Source organism: Molossus molossus, unplaced genomic scaffold (assembly GCF_014108415.1).
Source record: "Molossus molossus isolate mMolMol1 unplaced genomic scaffold, mMolMol1.p scaffold_m16_p_5, whole genome shotgun sequence".
NCBI classification, from domain to species: Eukaryota; Metazoa; Chordata; class Mammalia; order Chiroptera; family Molossidae; genus Molossus; species Molossus molossus.
In genome coordinates, this window is record NW_023425388.1 from 47921397 (window position 1) to 47941705 (window position 20309).

The 20309-nt window shown below is 34.4% G+C and overlaps 1 protein-coding gene across 6 annotated transcripts in view; it reads right to left on the bottom strand.

The window, feature by feature from the left end:
- Positions 1–1273: 1273 nt before the first annotated feature.
- The window catches only part of DCUN1D1 (defective in cullin neddylation 1 domain containing 1), a 30640-nt gene continuing 11604 nt past the window's right edge, over positions 1274–20309 (bottom strand). For 2 of the 6 annotated variants that reach the window (XM_036242464.1, XM_036242460.1), the window contains exons 2-9: positions 19882–20098; positions 17928–18096; positions 15078–15208; positions 10968–11022; positions 5553–5620; positions 5355–5437; positions 5017–5113; positions 2971–3673 (exon numbers count right to left, since the gene is read on the bottom strand). In XM_036242464.1, coding sequence (XP_036098357.1) covers positions 3594–3673; positions 5017–5113; positions 5355–5437; positions 5553–5620; positions 10968–11022; positions 15078–15208; positions 17928–18096; positions 19882–20056 — 858 coding nt within the window. In that variant the 5' untranslated portion in view covers positions 20057–20098 and the 3' untranslated portion in view covers positions 2971–3593. Of the gene's footprint in view, positions 3674–5016; positions 5114–5354; positions 5438–5552; positions 5621–10967; positions 11023–15077; positions 15209–17927; positions 18097–19881; positions 20099–20309 lie in introns of those variants that run through there. The other 4 variants (XM_036242462.1, XM_036242461.1, XR_004956729.1 and 1 more) reach the window with 3 other exon arrangements.

The window sequence follows — 20309 nt, forward strand, 5'->3', positions numbered from 1 at the left end:
GAAATATACTTGTTTATAATCAATTAAATGATGAGCCATAATTTGAACCCTAATTATCACATTATGTAGAAATCACAATTCAGGCATTGTGTCCTCAGTTATTAAGATATATGTTAATTCACATTTTAAAAACATTTTATCATTACATTATCAAATTTGATAAAATCTTATCAAAACATCTATATATTCAATATAAATCATATCGTTAAAAGTATAAAGTAACATTTAAAGAAAACTGCTGAGGTGCCAAATAAGTATTTTCTATTAAATATACACAATGTAACATTTATAACTACATAAATTAATTCTTGCTAAAAGTTGGTTCAGATTTACAAAGGCATACTCTGTGAACTATAATAAATTTCCCCAGCACCACTTTCCTTTTTTATTCCAAAATTCTTTCATTAGGTTTAACTTTCTTCTGTCATTCATAAGTAAAAGTTACAGAAGGTTTACAATACGTAGTCTTAATAGTAACATGATTTTTAAAAAATCTAAGCAAAGTGCACGTTAAACTAGCTACAACTACTCAGAACTTATCATCAAATAAAAAATAGATGAACACTTCATTCACTTAAGTCTTTCTGTGGGAAAAAATAGTATACCTTGCTTAAATAAGAATTCCCCAGTAAGGATATTATATAAAAGACTTCCCATGTATTTTATTAAGTTTACTTTCTCGCATTAAAACTTTTTAAAAGTCTAATGAAGAACACATACTTACAATGCCATATTACACAACTACAGTACTGTTAATTAAATAAAGCAGCCCAGTATAGTTGTAAACATTTTAAATGTAGTAAACAAGACTTGGCATGTCTTTTCTCCCTAAAACTTGCCATTAGAATGCTCTTTCCATGAATAATTATTCTTCCTGGATAAGTTTTCAGGTATATTTTAGTCTTTAAAAATATTACACTGAAATAATATGTAAAAAGATTTAGTCATGGCAATTTCACTGAAGCTTTTATTGCCTCTGTTGGTAATATGACAGGGATTGTAAGAAACACAATTGAACTTACAGAGATATGCAGATGATAGTCACTAAAGATAATCTTGATCTCAAGTATTTTTATATGTGGGCACTTCTAATTTTATACACTTTACTATTTAAAAAGCATTACATTTTAAAATGTGTACCTGTTTTGACATTTGGCAAAAAGGAAACTGTACCTGTGGTTCATTTTAAAACAAAGAATCAGCATGGGGAAGTTTACCAGAATAAAGATTGAAACACTAATGAATTAAAGCAATTCAAGTTGTTGTTGTTGTGTGTGTGTGTGTCTCTTTCAACCTCTCACACAGACACGCAGTCACATGCACTCACTCATACACACATCCATATGTGTAAGCACTTTTAGTACAGAATTTTCCCTGTAACCAGACATTTATCCTCAGAGTAATCATACCACATTAGATCAGTCTTCTCTTTTCAGCCCTAGTATTGTTTAATTCTAAGATGCCATCATAGAGTGAACAAACCTTAACTTTTATGCTACATAATTATATTCAAAGATTACGTATTTTTGTTTATAATTACACAGTAATTATAAATGTTTAGTACCAAACTGATGACAAATACTATTTTGTTGAAAAGGTCTTACATTTAAAAGGAAAAGTCTGTAAAACCCAAGGCACTAGGCCATGAACCAGTATCAGACTTTTATGAAAAACAATTTATATTGGGGGAAAAAAAGCTAATGGGATCTCATTTCAAGACACAGCATACTCGAATTAATCTACCTGAAAACAATACCATAACTCAAAATCTTCAAGACAGGAAACAAAATAGTACATATATATCTTTAAAATTTTTTCATAATTGAAGTCCTCTTTATATTTACAAATATGAAATCAGGAAATACTTGAAAGGAAAGCAGCAGGATTCTTTCCACCCCACCCCCCTTTTTAATAACCAATTCTAGTAACTGGAATAGAAATTCTCAAAATTTTCTTTTGGAAGAACAGTATTCTTGAATTAAAGTTATGATTGGAATGTTAATATAAGGTCTATGGAAAACCTTTGTAGTCAATTTCAAAATAATGTAAATAAAAAGTAGTTTTAATATGTAATTGTTTTTAAAATCATTTCCATATTAAAACGTACTGCTAATCTGAAGTACATTCCTTTGATAATTCAATATTAGACCTTAGAGAGTGCTTGGATACACCAAAAAAAATCTACTCCTGCTCAAGCCCAGGCACCCACCTTACAGAAATGTTTAAAAAAGCAATAAACCCCCCTTTACATGTCAGGAAATGAACAGGGAAATCGGCATTTTCAGCAAAAAAGCAGTTCATAGGTCTTGTAATGAAAATAATACATACAAGACAGAGTTCTGCTTTGATGTGAAAATATCAAATTTGAGTGAAACAAAAACAGTAAAGAGACTGAATAATTTACGAAAATAGAAGCCAGATTGGTATTTTGCATCAACAGCATGCTTGCTTGAATATCTTGAAGTATTTGGCAACCACAGTGATTAGCAGTTAAAGCAATTTCAACAAAATAAGAAGTCATCAAAAATGGACTATTTGTCTGAAAGAGCAGTACCTATAAGGATTGAACTTCATGGCTCATCACAACCATTTTCAAAATTTAATTCCTACTATCTTCTTATAAATTAAGAAAATTTCATTTTTGTTCCATAGTGTGCTGAAAAACAAAAACAAAAAATAAACCCTCATGCCTAAATTTAGAATATTGTATTGTGTAGCAATCTAAAACATTCAAAACAAATTAAATAGTTTAACTTATTCAACAAGCATATAAGCATTTCAAAATCCTAATGAAATCCAATTATGTAGTGCATAATGTAGACAGGAGTAGAATCTAACATTATGCAGACATTTTCTAAATAAAAGCTCCATATAGGACAACTATATATAAACATGAGTAAGATAAGTAGACTAGGTCTGTGGAACCTTTTGAAATCGAGGGTCTGAAACACAATAAATTTTTCAGGTAGGCACACGAAGTTATCCTAAAAATTTTTCACGTTGGTTATTTTGACTTTTTTTTCATCCAATTCTCTACTCACATCAACAATACATGTGATTTGCCAGGAAAAAAAATCCCCCAAACCAAAACACCATTCCAGATCCAGAACACTTAAATATTCCACTCTCATTGGAAGTGCTATCAGCATAGTCTTTGCAACTAGCCCAAAGCATATATTTAAGAAGTTTTTATAAATTGTTTGTGATGTTCACGTTTAATTCTTATGCCAAACTGTTTTCTGATGAAGACAGCATTGTGCTTTATGCAAGAATGAAAACCTCAAAATAATCACCATAAAGCTTCTAAGACTTATGGGAGAATAAACTAGGATGGTCCACAGATATAAGATGAAATCCACAATGTTGGAATTATAAATGGTTAGAGCGGCCCAGACTAGAAGACAAGCCCAAACCACCATTAGAAGAATGAAATACGGTATGGTCCAAGATGTATCCTTAAAGTTTTGTCTCAACCCTCAGTCTGAATTACGAGGATTGATCTTCAGTTCAGTCCAGCCAGCAGAAATTGACTGTGCAATTTTCCGTTGTATTTATTGTACAGACTATGTACATTCTAGAAGGTTCCTTTAGTGCTACACTGTTGTACTTTTTGTCCCAGCAATTTGAGGGCGTGCAAATTCCACAAAGTCATCAATAAGAACGGGCCATGCTCCTGGGGGGAAAATATATGGGAGAAAGGAAAGAAAAAAAAGCAGAAATAAGACTAACATTTTAATAGAGTCCTTATTTTTTAACTACCTTCCCCATAATAAAGCATATCATTATAAATATTCCCACTGATAGGACTTTCAAAATTCAAGCTTTTTAGAGTTTCTACCTAGAGTGTTTTTTGTATTCTCTCAGCTCTATTATCTAACACTTGATCATTCCTTGAATGATAAAAATAACTTTTCTGATAATCAATCAATAATATTATGGTTTTCTGAAGGCCACTGAAGTCAGGCCACTGAAGTAATTTGGTCAAAACTGGCAGCCTAAGAAATGGCCATGACATACTGGCATGCTATCAGTGCTGAAAGCACAGTAAGTAGGAGGAAACAAATTTTCAGGTCTTTTGTGGAAATCTTACAAGAAAATTAATAACAAGTAACAAAATCTATCCTGTTTCATGATAATTACTAAAAATATTTTAAATTGCACGTATGCATGCCTCTATACATCCACATGCCAACCTCTAAATCAGAAAGTTCTTCAGTTTCATGTAAGGCCTAACAGCACAATTATCAGTCATACACAAGATTAGACATTTCTTACTTATTAGTGAAACTATAAATTTCAATGAAACAAAGAATAAAATAACATCATCTCTGGTTAGATTAAATGGCTCCAGGACACTTTTAAGGAGGCCATGGTCACTGGAAATTTTTCAAAGAATATCTCTGCCCATTCAACAATCTCAAAAAAACATCCTGCGAACTCTCAAGAGGGGACTATGTACATGTGAAGAAATCAATGTAAATCACTGCCACTTCCAAAAAGAAAACAGGCAGTAGATGGTAGCATCATCTTTACATGAAGAAATAACACAAAAGCATTTGATTAGTGAATATTTATCAAATGCCAACAGTACAACATACAGTAGGCAGCTGAAGTACATTTCAAATTAGACAAAGTCACTAAACTTAATTTTACTATCCAACTTCACACACAAGACAAACAGGTAATAATAAAAGATATATGTAAGTCTAAAAGTACTTTTCTAAGAGAACAGGTTCCTAAAATAAACTGAAAATCTTAAACATGGATGGAAATTACTCATGCCTTTCTGGAAGACATGACTACCTACTGAGTTGGTATTTAAAGAAACAGAGTAACATAGATTGGTAAAGAGAATAAAGGCATTTCATACACAGAAGAGCATAAATAAAAGCTCAGAAGAGGGAAATCCAACTCCAAGAAAAACAGAAGTAGACAGGAAGTTCAAAAGTATATGATCAAAGAAGAAGGTAGGTTAAAAAAAAAAAAAAAGACTGGAAGGGCAAAATTTTTCATTACCTTCTTCATCATAATTAGACATGTCATCTGCAATCATTGTACTGAAGTCTAAAAGAAGATTCCAAGTATCTTTTGGTATGGATCGTTTATGATGTTCCTATTAAAAAAAAAAAAATCCAAGTCACTAAAAAAGAGTTTCAAAAAAAAAAAAAAAAAACAGTCCAGGTGACGTTAAATACAAGAATGCAAAACAACTTGTGTATTGAAAATCTGGTAATATTTCTCATTCTATGTCCATTACATGCTTTAGTAGGAGTCAGTCATGCTTTAAAATATTAATTTATTTTCAAACAAAACAAAATTTTAGAGAAAACAAACTGTAGAAAACATAAACTTACCAACAAAAATTTATTCCATAAGTCTAAGAATTTAAATCTTCCATTAAGCACTAAATTCCAGTAGGCAATGGCCATTTCTAGATCTGTAATATTAAAAATAAATTATGTATGTTAAATGTCATGAATATTTGTCCTTAAAAAAAAAAAAGTAAGACCAAAGATAGCCTTTAAAAAAAAGCTTGTGCCCTGAATACTTACGTATTAAAATTTTCCTAAAGAAATAAGCCCAAGGTTTGTATCCTGGCTCCATCACCAATGAACGGTCCCTTCAAGGCAAGAAGAATACCACTTACCTCATAGGGTGTTTCTGAAGTTTCGATTAGATAATGTAAATAAGCATGCTCAACTAGTTCATAAGTACTCAAATGTTAGTCAATGTACACCAGTGTTTCCTGACCTCAACACTTTTGACATTTTGAGCCACGTAATTTTTTGTTGTGGAGGGATGTCCCCATGCATTGTAGCAATAGTAACCACCAGATGCCAGTATCAATTCCATCCTATCCTCGGTGGTGACCACCAAAGATTTCTCCAGACACTGCCAAAGGCCCCCTGAGAGGCAAAACTGCCCCCCATTTGAGAACCACTGATGTACACCTACAGATTTTAATGCCAAGAATTGCTAGCTCCAATACTAACCAATTTTCCAAAATGTTATCTAATTCTGTCCTCAAGGAGATTATTAAGAACTTTTATTTAAAAATTAAAATTAATAATAATCTAAGATTTGTTTTAAAAATTTCATGAAATGATATAATGACCATTTAATTGGGTTTGGGGCAGAGAAGGACAAAGAAGCAACTGCTACAACACAAAGACCTACTCCTGTGATATGACAGAGAGAAAAGACCTAGGATCTCTCTCAAGGGACTAAAGTAGGTAAGAAAAGTATCAAGCTTTTATGAGTAAATTTACATCTCCAGGTCAGGAAAAATTACATCCCAAGTAACTTAAAAGTCCCTTTAGATACGACCTCCAAACTACTCTTGATAATATGAAGAACCATGAGACTAGGAAATACTACAAAAAGACTCACATCCTACCTCAAAGGAAAATAAAAACTCCATATGGAAAAAAAATTCCCCATCTTGACAGGATCTCAACTTCTTTAAGGATAGGCACTACATATACCCAAACTGGCAGACTGAGACACACAACAGGCACTGAGAAACTGCTGAATGAATGTGCTTTCTATGGTTCCACATGCAAATGTACTTACCTTCAAATCCATCATTACTTCTTCCTGTAAACTCAATGGAAAAAGTGCCCTTTTCCCCTCTTATCCAAGGATAAGCCCCTAACACCACTGTTCTGGACCCAATACCATCCTGCCTCTTCAAGGAATTTTGTCTATTGTCTATTGATTAATTTTCCTCTCTTCCTACACCTTCAACTTTGCTATCTTCTGGCTTTCCCCTCCACAAAGAAATAAGATCAGGTTATCACCTATCTTTTAAAAGGTCTTTCTTGAGGGGCAGGGGAAAAATAAGTCTTGCTAGGGTCTTTCATTACACTTTCTCCTTCCCTTCACAGATAATGTGGTTGCATGGAGTCTTCTACTCTTATACATAACATGCTCCTAAAACATGTCTGAAAGTCAAATTCAGATCCCCATGTTTTAAGAGAACTAGAAATATGACACCAATTCCTAATCACAATTCCTTTTTAATCTTTGCCGTCTGTAAAGCTCTATACCCAATATTCCTTCCAGGTTCCTTAATTTTGTTCTTTTCTTTACCAAATAAATATAATTGTCTAATTTTAAGTGCAGTAAGTAAAACTGCTGTTATTTGCAAGCACAGTGAGATTTGCTGATGTTAAAATGCTTAATGATTTCCTTCACTTCAAATGCATTAAATGTAGAAGAACTAAGCTTATTATTAGTGTTATCATTTCTTCCTTTTAACTAATTTTTACCAAAGAAGAATGAGAAACAATGAAACATTCAAATAACTGTAAACCATGAGGCACCTACAAATTTGTCAGCTAATACCTAACCCAAGACGCAGATAAGAGTAGGAGTGCACATGTACATCTGAAAGTTCAGGGTGCAAAAGAGAACTATTTGTAATCTACATTCATCGCCTCATTTCCTCACCTCTCACACACTATTTAATTCTATAAACTAGTGTCCACCTCTGCAACTCACCCCACTGGAAGTAATCTCTGGAGGGTTACCAGACCCTCCTTCTGGTTGCCAAAAAAAAACCACTTTTATGTCCTTAATTTACTTGGCTCTCTGCCATATTTGACAGAATTGAGCACAACTCCTGGATGGAATTGTCACTTTTTTCAGCTTTAATGAAAGCATGCTACCGACTTTCCTCTGTCCTCTCTGTCCTCCTTATTCTCTTTTACAGGCTCCTCTTCCTCCACTCATCCATTACATGGTGGTGTTCTACAGCACTGTCTGTCAGCAATAACCACTTCTATTTCCTTCTGATTTTTTAAACCTTTACCCCTTTTTCACGTTATAGGCTCAACCATCTTTAGCAACAACTAAACCTGAAACTTCTGTCTCTATTTTTCTAGATTCATATATCTAATTGTCTAAGGACATCTTTAGATGGGTAGTCAAATTAAAATCAAATTCATCAGGGCTCAAACTAAACTCATTATCTTACCTCTACAGACCTGCTATTCCATTTCTCTCAATGAATGGCATCACCCTACAGTGTTTCTCAATGAAATTTCTCATTGTGAGGGACTGTCCTATGCACTGCAGAACATTTAGCATCCCCTTAATGTCAGCAAAACCCTCACTCATTATGACAACCAAAAAACATCCCACACATTTCCAAATATCCCATGTTGAGAGTCATAGGGAAACTCCTTTCTTCCTCGCCACATACTTCCAATCAAAACTCTCTCATTCTGACTTCTCCATCTCCACTGGCAAGGCTTATACTAGGGCCCTCCTCATGTCTAGCTAAATCACTGCAACAGCTTCATAACCAGTTTCTCCCTCTAGTTCTGCCTCTGCTCCTTTTAAAGGACTAACACTGCTTTCAGGCACATAAATTTGCTGCCACTTCCACGTCAAATTCTTCAATGATTAAAACAATGAGTTACCACTACACACCTTTTAGAATGGCCAAACTCCAAAACACTGACACCACTAAATGCTGGCGAAGGTGTGGAGAAACAGGAACTCTATTTCACTGCTGGTGGGAATGCAAAATAGTATAGCCACTTTGGCAGTTTCTTACAAAACTAAACATACTCTTACCATATGGTCCAGCAATCGCACTCCCTTACCCAAATGAACTGAAAACGTATGTCTACAAAAATAGCTGCACACAGATGTTTACAGCAGCTTTATTCATAACTGCCAAAACTTGGAAGCAACCAAGATGTCCTTTAGAAGGTAAACAGATATATCAACTGTGGTACATCCAGATGAAGGGATGTTATTAAGTGCTAAAACAAAATGAGCTATCAAGCCATGAAAAGACATGGAAGAAAACAAATGCATGTTAATAAGTGAAAGAAATCAATCTGAAAAGGCTACATAGTGTATGATTCCAACTGTATGACATTCTGGAAAAGGTGAAACTATGGAGAGAGTAAAAAGATCAGTGGTCAGGATGGAGGAAAAGGATGAATAGGCAAAGCACAGAGGATTTTTTGGCCAGTGAAACTCCTCTGTATGATGCTATAATGGTGGATACAAATCATTATATATTTGTCCAAACCCACAAAAATGTACAACATCAAGCATGAACCTTAATGTAAACTTGGACTTGGGAGATAATGATGTATCAATGTAGGTACAATGGCGGGGGGATAGATGTTGATAATGGAAGAACCTATGCATGTGCGAAGGAAGGGGGTATATGGGAAATCTCTGTAGCTTCTGCTCAATTTGTTACAAAGCTAAAAATAAAGTTGATTGAAAAATGTTTTTTAATCTACAATGATGTCATTTCCTACGGCCTTCAGATAAAATCTACATCTCTAATCAAATTAACTTACTTGCAGCTTAAAGTGCTTCATCTCTCACCTCTGAGCAATTAAACTTGATAATCTCTCCACATTAGGAATGACTTTCTTTTGTCCTTGAAAACATATAATTAATTCTTCAAGGCTCAAAACTGTAATCTTTGTGAAGACTCTGCAAACTCACTCAGACAGACTTAAGATGCTCCTGACACCATGCTCTCAGAGTAAGCAGTCAATAAATATTGAGTGAAAAAGGAATACTCAAAAAAATTAATAAATTAAAATTAAGAGTTGAAACATAAATTAAGTTGAACAGGGATAAAATGTTAATTGCCACAAGCACAAGAAAGAAAAAGTACCTTTAGACAGAAATGTCTGAGTGACAGAGAAAACAGCCTAGTTACAGAGATGTGCTTTCACATAGCAGTTTAACGTCTTAAATACCAACTCAAGCACTAGTTAATGATCTTGGGCAACTGAATTAATTCACCTCTCAGTAATTCAGTTTAAGATAAAAATAATAGTACATATGCTCACAGGGTTGTTGGAAGGATTAAATGGAGTTAACACCTATAAAACATTTAGAATAGGGTCTGGTAAATAATGAATCTTTACTATTATTTTTAATAATTTTTTTAAATTATTATTATAGATTCTGAAGCAGTATTGGAAAGAACAAATTCAATAATAAGTTAACAAGAAGAAATAAAAGCAGTAAGAATAGAAGGAAAATACAGGAAAAAAAGAGACAAGCAGGTCTTAATAACAGCATTGTAAAAAACTGAGATATTTATAGATTAAATCCTTAAGCCCTTAGGGCAAAATTTAAATGCAAACAGAGGTAATCCCAGTATCATTCTTTCAAACAGAATCAACAGGCCAATCTGGTATTTCATAAAAGATAGTCAACTGAATGTCAGATGAGCATGAACATGAATTAAGATTGGATCCAAACACTGTCCCTAAGGAAAATAAAATGCCAACTCATAGGGAGGATGGAACAGTGATTAAAAATCCTATTTGAAATGTTTTAATTTACTTAGAAATAGCTACAATTAGGTCAACATAGTGTAATTTTAAAAATGTAAATACTGGAGTCAGAAGATATAAGGTTGATTCGCAGTGCTCACGTAACTCTAAAGTTATGCGATCTTAAATCAGCCTCTCTGACCATGATTTTCCTCATCATGAAGAGGGTAACAGGTTTCTTTTTACTTTGCTCAAAGGGTTGTTACAAAAACCAAAGAGGGTTATATAGATGAAAATGTGCTTTTAAAACACTCTATAAAATTATTTCTAAACAGTAAAGTAAATGTTTAACAAATAATGTTAAAAATGTTTTCATCAACTAGAAAGGATTCTAACCGAAAAGCACAGTTTACAAGAAAATATCCTACAGACTTTAGTCTAATTTAAGTTCAGGATGGTCCTAAAAATGACAGGGCTGTTAAAGAACAAATGTACTTCTTGACCAAATTAATTATCAGTCCCACAAAAAAATAACAGACCCAGAGTGCTCTACATTAAACAGCCTCCTTCTGGAGTATTGTGTTCAGCTTTAAGAGGTCTATTCTGAAAGAAATTGAAAAACTTGAAATGCGTCTAAGGGGAGAGTAACAGGAATAATAAAGGTCTCCTCAAATGACTAGTTAAAATAATTGGAATACTGACCTGGAAAAAAGGAGAAGGGGTGATAGTGGTCGTTTAAGGTTAGACTTCCTCTGTGCTGTAGTAGAGGACAAATAAGAGCAATGATGAAGTTATAAAGACAAAGATGTTAGCTTAATAAGGAAGAACTGTGTGATAACAAGAGTATCTTGTGGCCCAGCCAGTGCGGCTCAGTTGGGTGGTGGGTGTTGTCCCATGCACCCAGAGGTTCCCAGTTAGATTCCTGGTCCTGACATATGCCGGGGTTGTAGGCTGCATCCCCAGTAGGAGCCGTGCAGGAGGCAGTCAATCTATGTTTGTCTCTCATTGATGTCTCTCTCTCTCCCTCTCCCTTCCTCTCTAAAAAATCAATTAGAAAATAAAAAAGTATCCTATGAAGAGAATGGACCACTTCCTAAAACAAAGTGCCCAATTTCTCTATGTTAAAAAGTAAAAGTTAAATGAACATCAGGTCCAGATGCTACTTTGGATAGGTTAGATTTAACAGGACCACTGAAGTACCTTTCAAAATTTAAGATTCAGAAGACTATCAGAAATGGCAGGTGACTAAAGCAGATGGTGACAGAGGAAGCACCCTATCCTACTGTCACAGAAATAAGGTTATAGAAAATAAGAAAAATGGAAAACACCTTATCATTAGCACAGCTGTTTATAAATAAACCACAGTGCTGTCACTGTCACTCATTGCCAGTTTTTTTTTGGACCTCACTTCCTCTCTATGATCTTCTAATTACTCTCTGCCAAATACTTTAATATATACGCCCTATAAACCCTTAGAAAGGCTGTCAAGAATACTGTTTTCTTAATTAAGTTCTTCAGCTAAATAAGTCATTATATTTCCTGACACTCAACACCAATGCAAAACAAAAAGAGAAACTATGATTTACTTTTATTATTATTTTTTAATTAAGACATTTTTAGTTTTAGTTTTATGGAAAAATTGAAGTACAGGGAGTTCCCATAAACTTCTCCCTCCCTTCCCCCATTTCCAGTATTTTTAACATCTTACAATTGATTAGCCAATATGAATATATTATTAACTAAAGTCTGTATTTTACATTAGGGCTCACTCTGTGTTGTACATTCTACAGTTTGGGGGGAGGCTAAAAACAAATTTAAAATTGTGGTTAAATACACGTAACATGAAATATATCATCTTAACCATTTTTAAGTGTGCAATTCAGTAGTGGTAGTTACATTCATACTGTTGTACAACTAATCTTCAGAACTCTTCATCTTGCAAAACAAAAACTCTATACCCATTAAACAATATTACATTTTTCTTAAACTCAACACTTACTAGATAAAAGAATAAACATAATTTTTAAATCTAATTCTTCTGCATAATCTTTTTCTCAATTTTTTCTGTAATCTAAAATTTCAATTTACCATATTAATATATCTCATAGCTAGAAGAGTGTAATTTTGCTTTATTTTCAGCATATAATAAAAACTAAGATTCAATATCAAAACTACATATTCACCCAAAAATATCATTTATTTTGTACTCCAGTAAGAGCTAGGGATGTAACTAAGAAATAGATGCAGTCCTGCCCTGGCCGGTTTTGCTCAGCGGTGAGAGCATTGGTCCACGGACCGGAAAGTCCTGGGTTTAGTTTCTGCTAAGGGAATGTACCTCGGTTGCAGTTTGTCCCCAGCCTGGTTGGGGTCATGTGGGTGGCAACCACTTGATATGTCTCTCTCACATCAATGTTTCTCTCTCCCTCTTCATCCCTCTCTCCTTCCCACTCTATCTGAAGATAAATGCAAGAATGTCCTCAGGTGAGGATTAAAAATAAATAAATAAAAGAAATAGATTCAGTCCCTTTAAATCATCACTGACATTCACATTTTGTTTAATCTTACCAAAATATTATGCTATATTTCTAAACATAAAAATAATTCTTTTAGCCCTGGCCAGTTTGGCTCAGTAGTTGGAGTGTTGGCCCTCAGACCAAAGAGTTGCGGGTTCAATTCCGGCCAAGGGCACGTACCTCAGTTGTGGTTCATCCCCGGCCCTGGTCAGGGTCATGCAGGAGGCAACCAGTGGATGTACCTCTATCATATCGATGTTTCTCTCTCCCCCTGCCCTCTCCCTCGACTCTATCTAAAGATAAATAAAAAAAATATCCTCAGGTGAGGATTAAAAATAAATAAATAATAAATAATAATTCTTTTAGTATATACATATGGGTTTGATTCTGGTCAAGGGGATGTACCTCAGTTGCGGTTCGTCCCCAGCCCTGGTCAGGGTCATGCGGGAGGCAATCAGTGGATGTGTCTCTCTCACATGGATGCCCCCCCCCTGCACTCTGTCTGAAGATAAATAAAAAAAATATCCTTGGGTGAGAATTTTATTTATTTTTTTAATCCTCACCAGAGGACATTTTTTTGCATTTATCTTCAGATAGAGTGGGAGGGAGAGAGGGGGAAAGAGAGAGAGAAAGAAACATCTGAGAGAGACACATCAACTGGTTGCTACCCACACGACCCCAACCGAGGCCGGGGACAAACTGCAACCGAGGTACATGCCCTTAGCAGGAATCAAACCCGGGACTCCATGGTCCTCGGGCCAACACTCCAACCATTGAGCCAAACGGGCCAAGGCCCGAGTGAGAATTTTAAAAAAAGAATATCCAACCTAATCTGAAGAATCAGCTGGAAATGAGGCTTCATTTGTAGAATTTTGCTTTACAGACATTTTGTAAATCTTTAACCAGTTTCATGTTTGGTTGCTCTTTAGGCCAATTCTCCCATACAAATGTTCTACATTCATCCCTTCTTCACTAGCTTTTAATCACTTCGTAGGTCTAATCTCTATTCACATAATCCTTTTCTCAATGCTTTCCCCTCTCCAATCTAAAATATAAAGAAAGATTAGTATAAGAGGCCCCTATTAGCCTCTGCAACTAGTACATGTTCAAAATAAAAATCAAACTCACTTTAATCATTGGGTACCTTATTTAACCTACCTGTAACTCAGTTTCCTTATCTGTAAAGTAAGGATTAAAAATGGCTAGCACTCTATTATGATGTACCTAGCACATGGCAGGTGGTGAATTATTGAAAGAATAACTTCATAAAACTGTTAAACATTAAACATAGCAGTGTATGTAAAGCACTTAGCGCATTGCCAGGTATACTGAAAGCTCATGTTACATGGAAGTTACTGCCATCATAATAATCTTCAGTGCATCCCCACTGCCCACAAATTCCAATTTAAACCTTTCTGTCCTGTTTTTAAAAGAAGTTTGTGGTTACTGAGCCTTAAAGTGTTGCACCAATTTCATCTCCAAACAAGCACTCCAACTAAAATCAAGTCAACATTTTCTTGCTTCTACAAAGCCAAGTTTACTTCTCAAGTTTCAGACCTCCATTCATAACTATCCTCTCATTGGAACACCTTTCATCTTCCCTTGCCCAGCCAAAGCAAACCCTTTAGTTCACATCCCATCCTGCCCAGGAAGCATGTCCCAACCATTCATGCTCTTACTCATTTCTACTTTCATCTAAAACCCTCACACACATTATTTTATATTATCTGCTACTGTCCAATCTTTATGGGTATACTGTAAATTACACTGTAGCTTTTAGTTACATATCTCCTAGCCATCCCCAAAGCAAAAGTTTGGATACTACATATAGTATAGGTTGATCTAAATTGTTAACAGTAATTATGAATGATAATCCTCTATTTTATTCTTTCTTATGGTTTCTAAATAAATCATTCTATGATTAAAAAGTCCTACAATGCTATTCTACAGATCCATAGTGAAATAACTTCTGATCCTAAGATCCTACATCATGTCTGATAAACAAATAAATGTATGTATGTATATCAAGGGAATTTTAGCAACTATTTATTTTCTGTACAGTTTTAAAAAAAAAAATCAGTGGTTCACATGTGGTATCCAGGGTAACCAACCCTATTATTGAATGTGCTCAGTATTTTTCAAGTAACCACAAGTTCATTGTTTCTCACTGTTTTTCAGAAACTGGTATTTTCATATTTTATGCTCAAAACACGTACTTTTCTATTACAAAACAAAAGTGACACTGTCAATGTATTTGAATTTATTTGAAACACCAAATATAATTTTTAAAAATTCTTACCTAATCCTTTTTGTCCTGGATTCTTTGCAAAATTAAAAGTAAACTGGTAAAAATCCTTAAATCGTCCTGGTTCTTTCAATTCTTGTTCCATCTTGGGTATCTGGGCCTTTAGTTTTTCTATGCTGTCACATCTACATTGTAAAATTAAGTTTATAAAAGATAAACTTTTTCACTATAAATTAAGGACTTAACTTATTCCTATGATAGCTTATATTTATTTCATAGAACTTCCTTTTAAAAATCAGCTGAAATTTCTCTTTTTACATTACATAAACAAGTATGGGTTTAGTTGGAGGAAGAAAAGGTCTGAAGAGATTAAAAGTTAGAAATAATTACTACTTTTAAAAGAAATGGGCTGTTATTTTTAATTACATTAATTCACTGGACTATTAACACACCTGAAATGTAGAAGTCATCTGCCATGAACAGATGAGAATGTATAGTAATCAACAACAATCACCAGTTTGAACTGTAGTAGATACTCCTTACATGGTAACAAATCGCATCTAGCTTCCAAACTAACTGAAAACATAATTTCTTACTTAGGTGAGAATGCATTCCTTTTGAAAAGTTACTTTTTGTTATAAACAAACTATAGTAAGTATCAGCTGAGCCCCTACCATCTCCAACTGAAATTAGCTCAAATCCACAGTAAGCTTTTCCTATATTTTGCAAAGCATTCTACTTCTAAGGAGTTAAAAGGGTCCACATACCAAGTTTTACTTCCCATATACAAATATTCTATTTCTTATAGATGTCACAAAACCAATTCCACTTTTGCTTTTGATCTTTTTGCTTTTATTTTTCTTCTATGTTCTTTACAACACCTCCCAGATCATTGTTTGTAAATTAAAAATTTGACTTGGAAGTTCATCACATCATACATAAATTCAGCTAAAAAAAAAAAAGCCCTGGCCAGTGTGGCCCAGTGGTTAGAGTGCCAGCCCAAGAACCAAAGGGTGAAGAGTTCAATTCCCAGTCAAGGGCACGTACCTGGATTGCAGGTTTGATCCCCAGCCCTGATCCAGCACATGCAGGAGGCAATCAATAAAGGTGTCTTTCTCGCACGGGCTGGTTTGGCTCAGCGGTTAGAGCATCAGCCCATGGACCAGAGAGTCCCGGGTTCCTTCCCTCTAAGGGCACGTACCTCGGTTGCAGTCTGTACCCGGCCTTGGTTGGGGTCGTGTGTGTGGCAACCACTCAATGTGTCTCTCTCACATCAATGTTTCTTTCTCTATCTCTCTTCTTCCCTCTCTCCCTTCTACTCTATCTGAAGATAAATGCAAAACTGTCCTTGGGTGAGGATAAAAAAATAAAAATAAAGTAAAATAAATGTGTCTTTCTCTTTTCCTCCCTCCCTTCTACTCTCTCTAAAAATCAATGGAAAAAAATAGCCTCAGATGAGGATTAATCAAAAATAATAACAATAACAATAATAATAATGAGTTCTACAGACATCTGTCCTAGCATTGAAAATTGCAGCAAGTTCAGGATGGAGCTGGCTCTGGCTGTAGACAGTGTCTAGGCCAGTTATTAATTTATTGTCTCTCAACTTTAAACCCACTCTTCTTTGTCCTAAATTGTTGACTATCTGTAGTGAACTATAAATTGTGAGATTTTTTTTCTTGCCAGTTCACTGTTAGGTTCTACCAATAGAGGGCAATGAAAGGCTGAAAGAGGAAGAAGGAACTTTTATCCCAGTTTGTTTTCTGCTGAGAGCAAGAGTTTCAGTGTGCTGGAAGGTCACAACAGTGTTTACTCATGGTGGCAACTCACATGGCCCTATGGCAAGTGGCCTCTAGCCAGTTTCTTCTACATCAGAGTGGCAGGCAAGGCCAGCATCACAAGCATTGTATTCTGCAGCAGCCACGCCCCCTCCTCTGAGATCCCTGTGGGGATCTTTTAAGTTTCTAGGTTCCTTGCTTGTCCATTTCCCTCAGCTCCAATGGTGGTAGCAGTTTCTTAACTGTCACTTCTGTTATATCTCAAAGCTTTCTTTTACACCTTTTACATAATAAAACAATTTTTTTTAATTTACTGTATTCAAAGTACTGATATGTTTTTGTGTCTAGACCCTGACTGATTACAATGTCTTTCAGGCTCAAGGTCAAAATATCTGGGTTCAAATCCTAGCTCTAATACTACCTAACTCTAGTTCTCTGTACCTCTAAAATGGGGATATACACACTTCTCACACACAGTGTGACATGGGTGAAGTATTTACTTAGCATAGTTCCTGAAATAAAATAAATGTTCGACAAATGTTAGCTATTATTATTAAATAGTCACCCACTAAAAACAAAGGGCAGCCTGTTATTCATCCACAGACTGCATACTTTTGCAGTCTCATTAAATACGGACAACTAGAGGCCATAGGTAAAAACTTTACCCACGGTTTTGCAATCTATTTATCCCAAGACATTTAAGCTAACCTGCTGTCAAGATAAAACTAAACAAAAAGTGATTAGTAACTTCTAAGATTTTAAATTCTAGTTTGCAAATTCAGAATTTACAGTCTCTCACATTATGAAATAACTTAAAACTTGCTCATTTTACTATCATGTTAAATATTAGAGCACAGTAATTTTAGTATTGAAGAACCTCCCTTAGAAACAAATGATAAAAGTACAATGCAAATGGAATAAGCTGTACTAACTATACAGATAACTTGACAACTCAGAAAATTGGATAACATAAGAAGAAATTAGCAATATTAGCCCATTTCTACTTATAACAATGTTTGTGGGCCAGTAAATTTATCAATTTAATTTAAAAATTCATAACATAATTCAATTCCACAGTAATTCTCATAGTAATGTACCCAATTCCCTTTAATTATTATATACTCACCCTAATTCTGTCATGCCATCCATGAACTCTTGTTTGGAGAACTCACACTGTGTTGCTGCTCTGAACTTCCATGCAATGATCAACACACTAATGCTGGCTGGATCAAGTGCCAGGTCATCACAGAACTGCTGTATACCATCTATTCCAATTTTATTTTCATCTTGAGGATCTTTATAAATAACAACACAATATTAAATTAGTGCCATACTTTATTATGTTATTCCTAAAAAGGTACTAAAAAAGGTAATGCTTTATGTTCCACTTAAAAAATAATCTTACTAGACCAAAGACATGAAGCAATATTACTAGTACTTTTCCTTATAATATTCAAAGCCACTGTGCCCTGGAAATAGCACTCTTAAGATGAACAGGAGACGGTAAGGGGTAGAGAGAGCCTAATATATGATGATGGAAGATGGTCTGACTTTGGGTGGTGGGCACACAATGCAATATACAGATCATGTACCACAGAAATGTACACTTGAAACCTAGTAAGATCCTATTACCCAATGTCACCCCAAAAAATTTAATAAAAGTGAAAATAAAATATGGATTAACACTTCATGCCACATACTAATGTAAACTCTAAAAAAAAAAAATAGATGAACAGAATACACAGCGTGGGGCAAAACACAGAGTTCACTCTTGTATTATAAATTATTGTATTATTTTCCATACGAACAACTGCATACATACTTTTGCCTCACCCTGTATATACGAATGGGCACTTGATTTTTAAAAATACTTATTCATATGAAAAATGTCCCATATACTCATATGCATTCAGAAAAAAATCAGACATTCCTACATAGGGATAGAGACTTTTAACTGAACCTATCCATATTTTAAGCAGGCATTCTAAATAAACAGTATTATGCACAGAAATTAATTTTTTCCTTAAAACAAAGTTAATTTTACCACAGCAATCACTTCCTGAGTATCAGAAAAAACCATAAACTCAGCAGTTCACTCCTAATCTCATCAATATACATATCCTATTGGTCAAATTAAAGAAAAAACACCACTACTGATATTTATTTATCAGACAGCAAAAATATTAAGTCATGACAAATACAAGGAGAAAGAGCCATTCGTACACTGTTGTCAAATGTGATGTACTAACATCTCTAGCAACAAAATGTGACTTCTTTATTTGGGGGCATGAGTTAGGCATAAAAGATCCTATTTTGAAAAAATTTTTAAATGTATATATATATTTTCTGCAATAAACATAAAAGACATGGAAGGATCCATATCAGAATTAAAATACTGGTTCCCTTAGGAGAACAAATAAGGAAAAGATGGAGTAACTATCAACTTTTTCTTTGCTCATCTATTTTGTGTTGCTTATTTTATTTTTCCCATCACCATTTATCCCCTCTATGCCCTCTTCTACCTCCACCCACAATCACCACACCATTGTCCATCCATGTCCATGGTGAGTTCTCTTTTTTCCTTAATCCCTCCACCCCACCCCAAAACCCCTCCCACCAGAACTATCTGCCTGCTATCTATGAGTCTGTCTCTATTTTACTTGGTAGTTCAGTTTCTTCATTAAATTCCACATGAGTGTTTAAATATTTTAAAGTGCATATGGTATTACTTCCAAGTTTTGTAAAGGTTACTGAAATTATCGTGCAGATTTTCTTAAAATCAGTTCAGCTGAGTTTCATCAAATTCTCAAATTTTATCTTCGGGGAAGAAATAAAGAGGCTAAGAAAAAATTTTAATGGAAAGAGGAAAGTAATTTCTCTTAGCTCTCTTGAAGAAATTTTAAGATCTACAAAGCTCTGTTGAGATATCTACCCATATCATATGTTCTATGTATTATACACACACACATATATATATACATAAATGACTATACATATGTTCTATATATTATTTCTCACAAGCAGCATATAACTTTGGAACATCTGGTTCAAAATATTTAAAGTTACAAGTAAACACTCACCTTTGTATCTATTGTATAGTTGTTCTAACTTCTTTCTGTCCAATGATCCTTTTACACTCTCTCGTATATAAAGTTCAGGATTTTGGAAAAAATTGTCTGTTGCAACATCTAACTTCCAGTCATTTTGAGAGAGGCAACTTACTGCTGTTTTTTCACTAGATTGTGTGAAGATCATAAACTGACGAACTTTATCCTTCTGCGATGATTTCAACTTGTTCTATTGAAACCAGAAAATAAACTGAAACACTATGTAAAATCACAGAAGACTAAGTATTTTTATATGCGACAAATCATTCTCAGCAATAGTTTTTCCTCATAAAATATTAAAACACTGTAGCTCAAGATTTATTTTTTATCTACTATTAATCAAAAAGACAATATTTTTAAAAATCTCAAACACAAAATTTGGTATTCTTTGGAAAAGAACC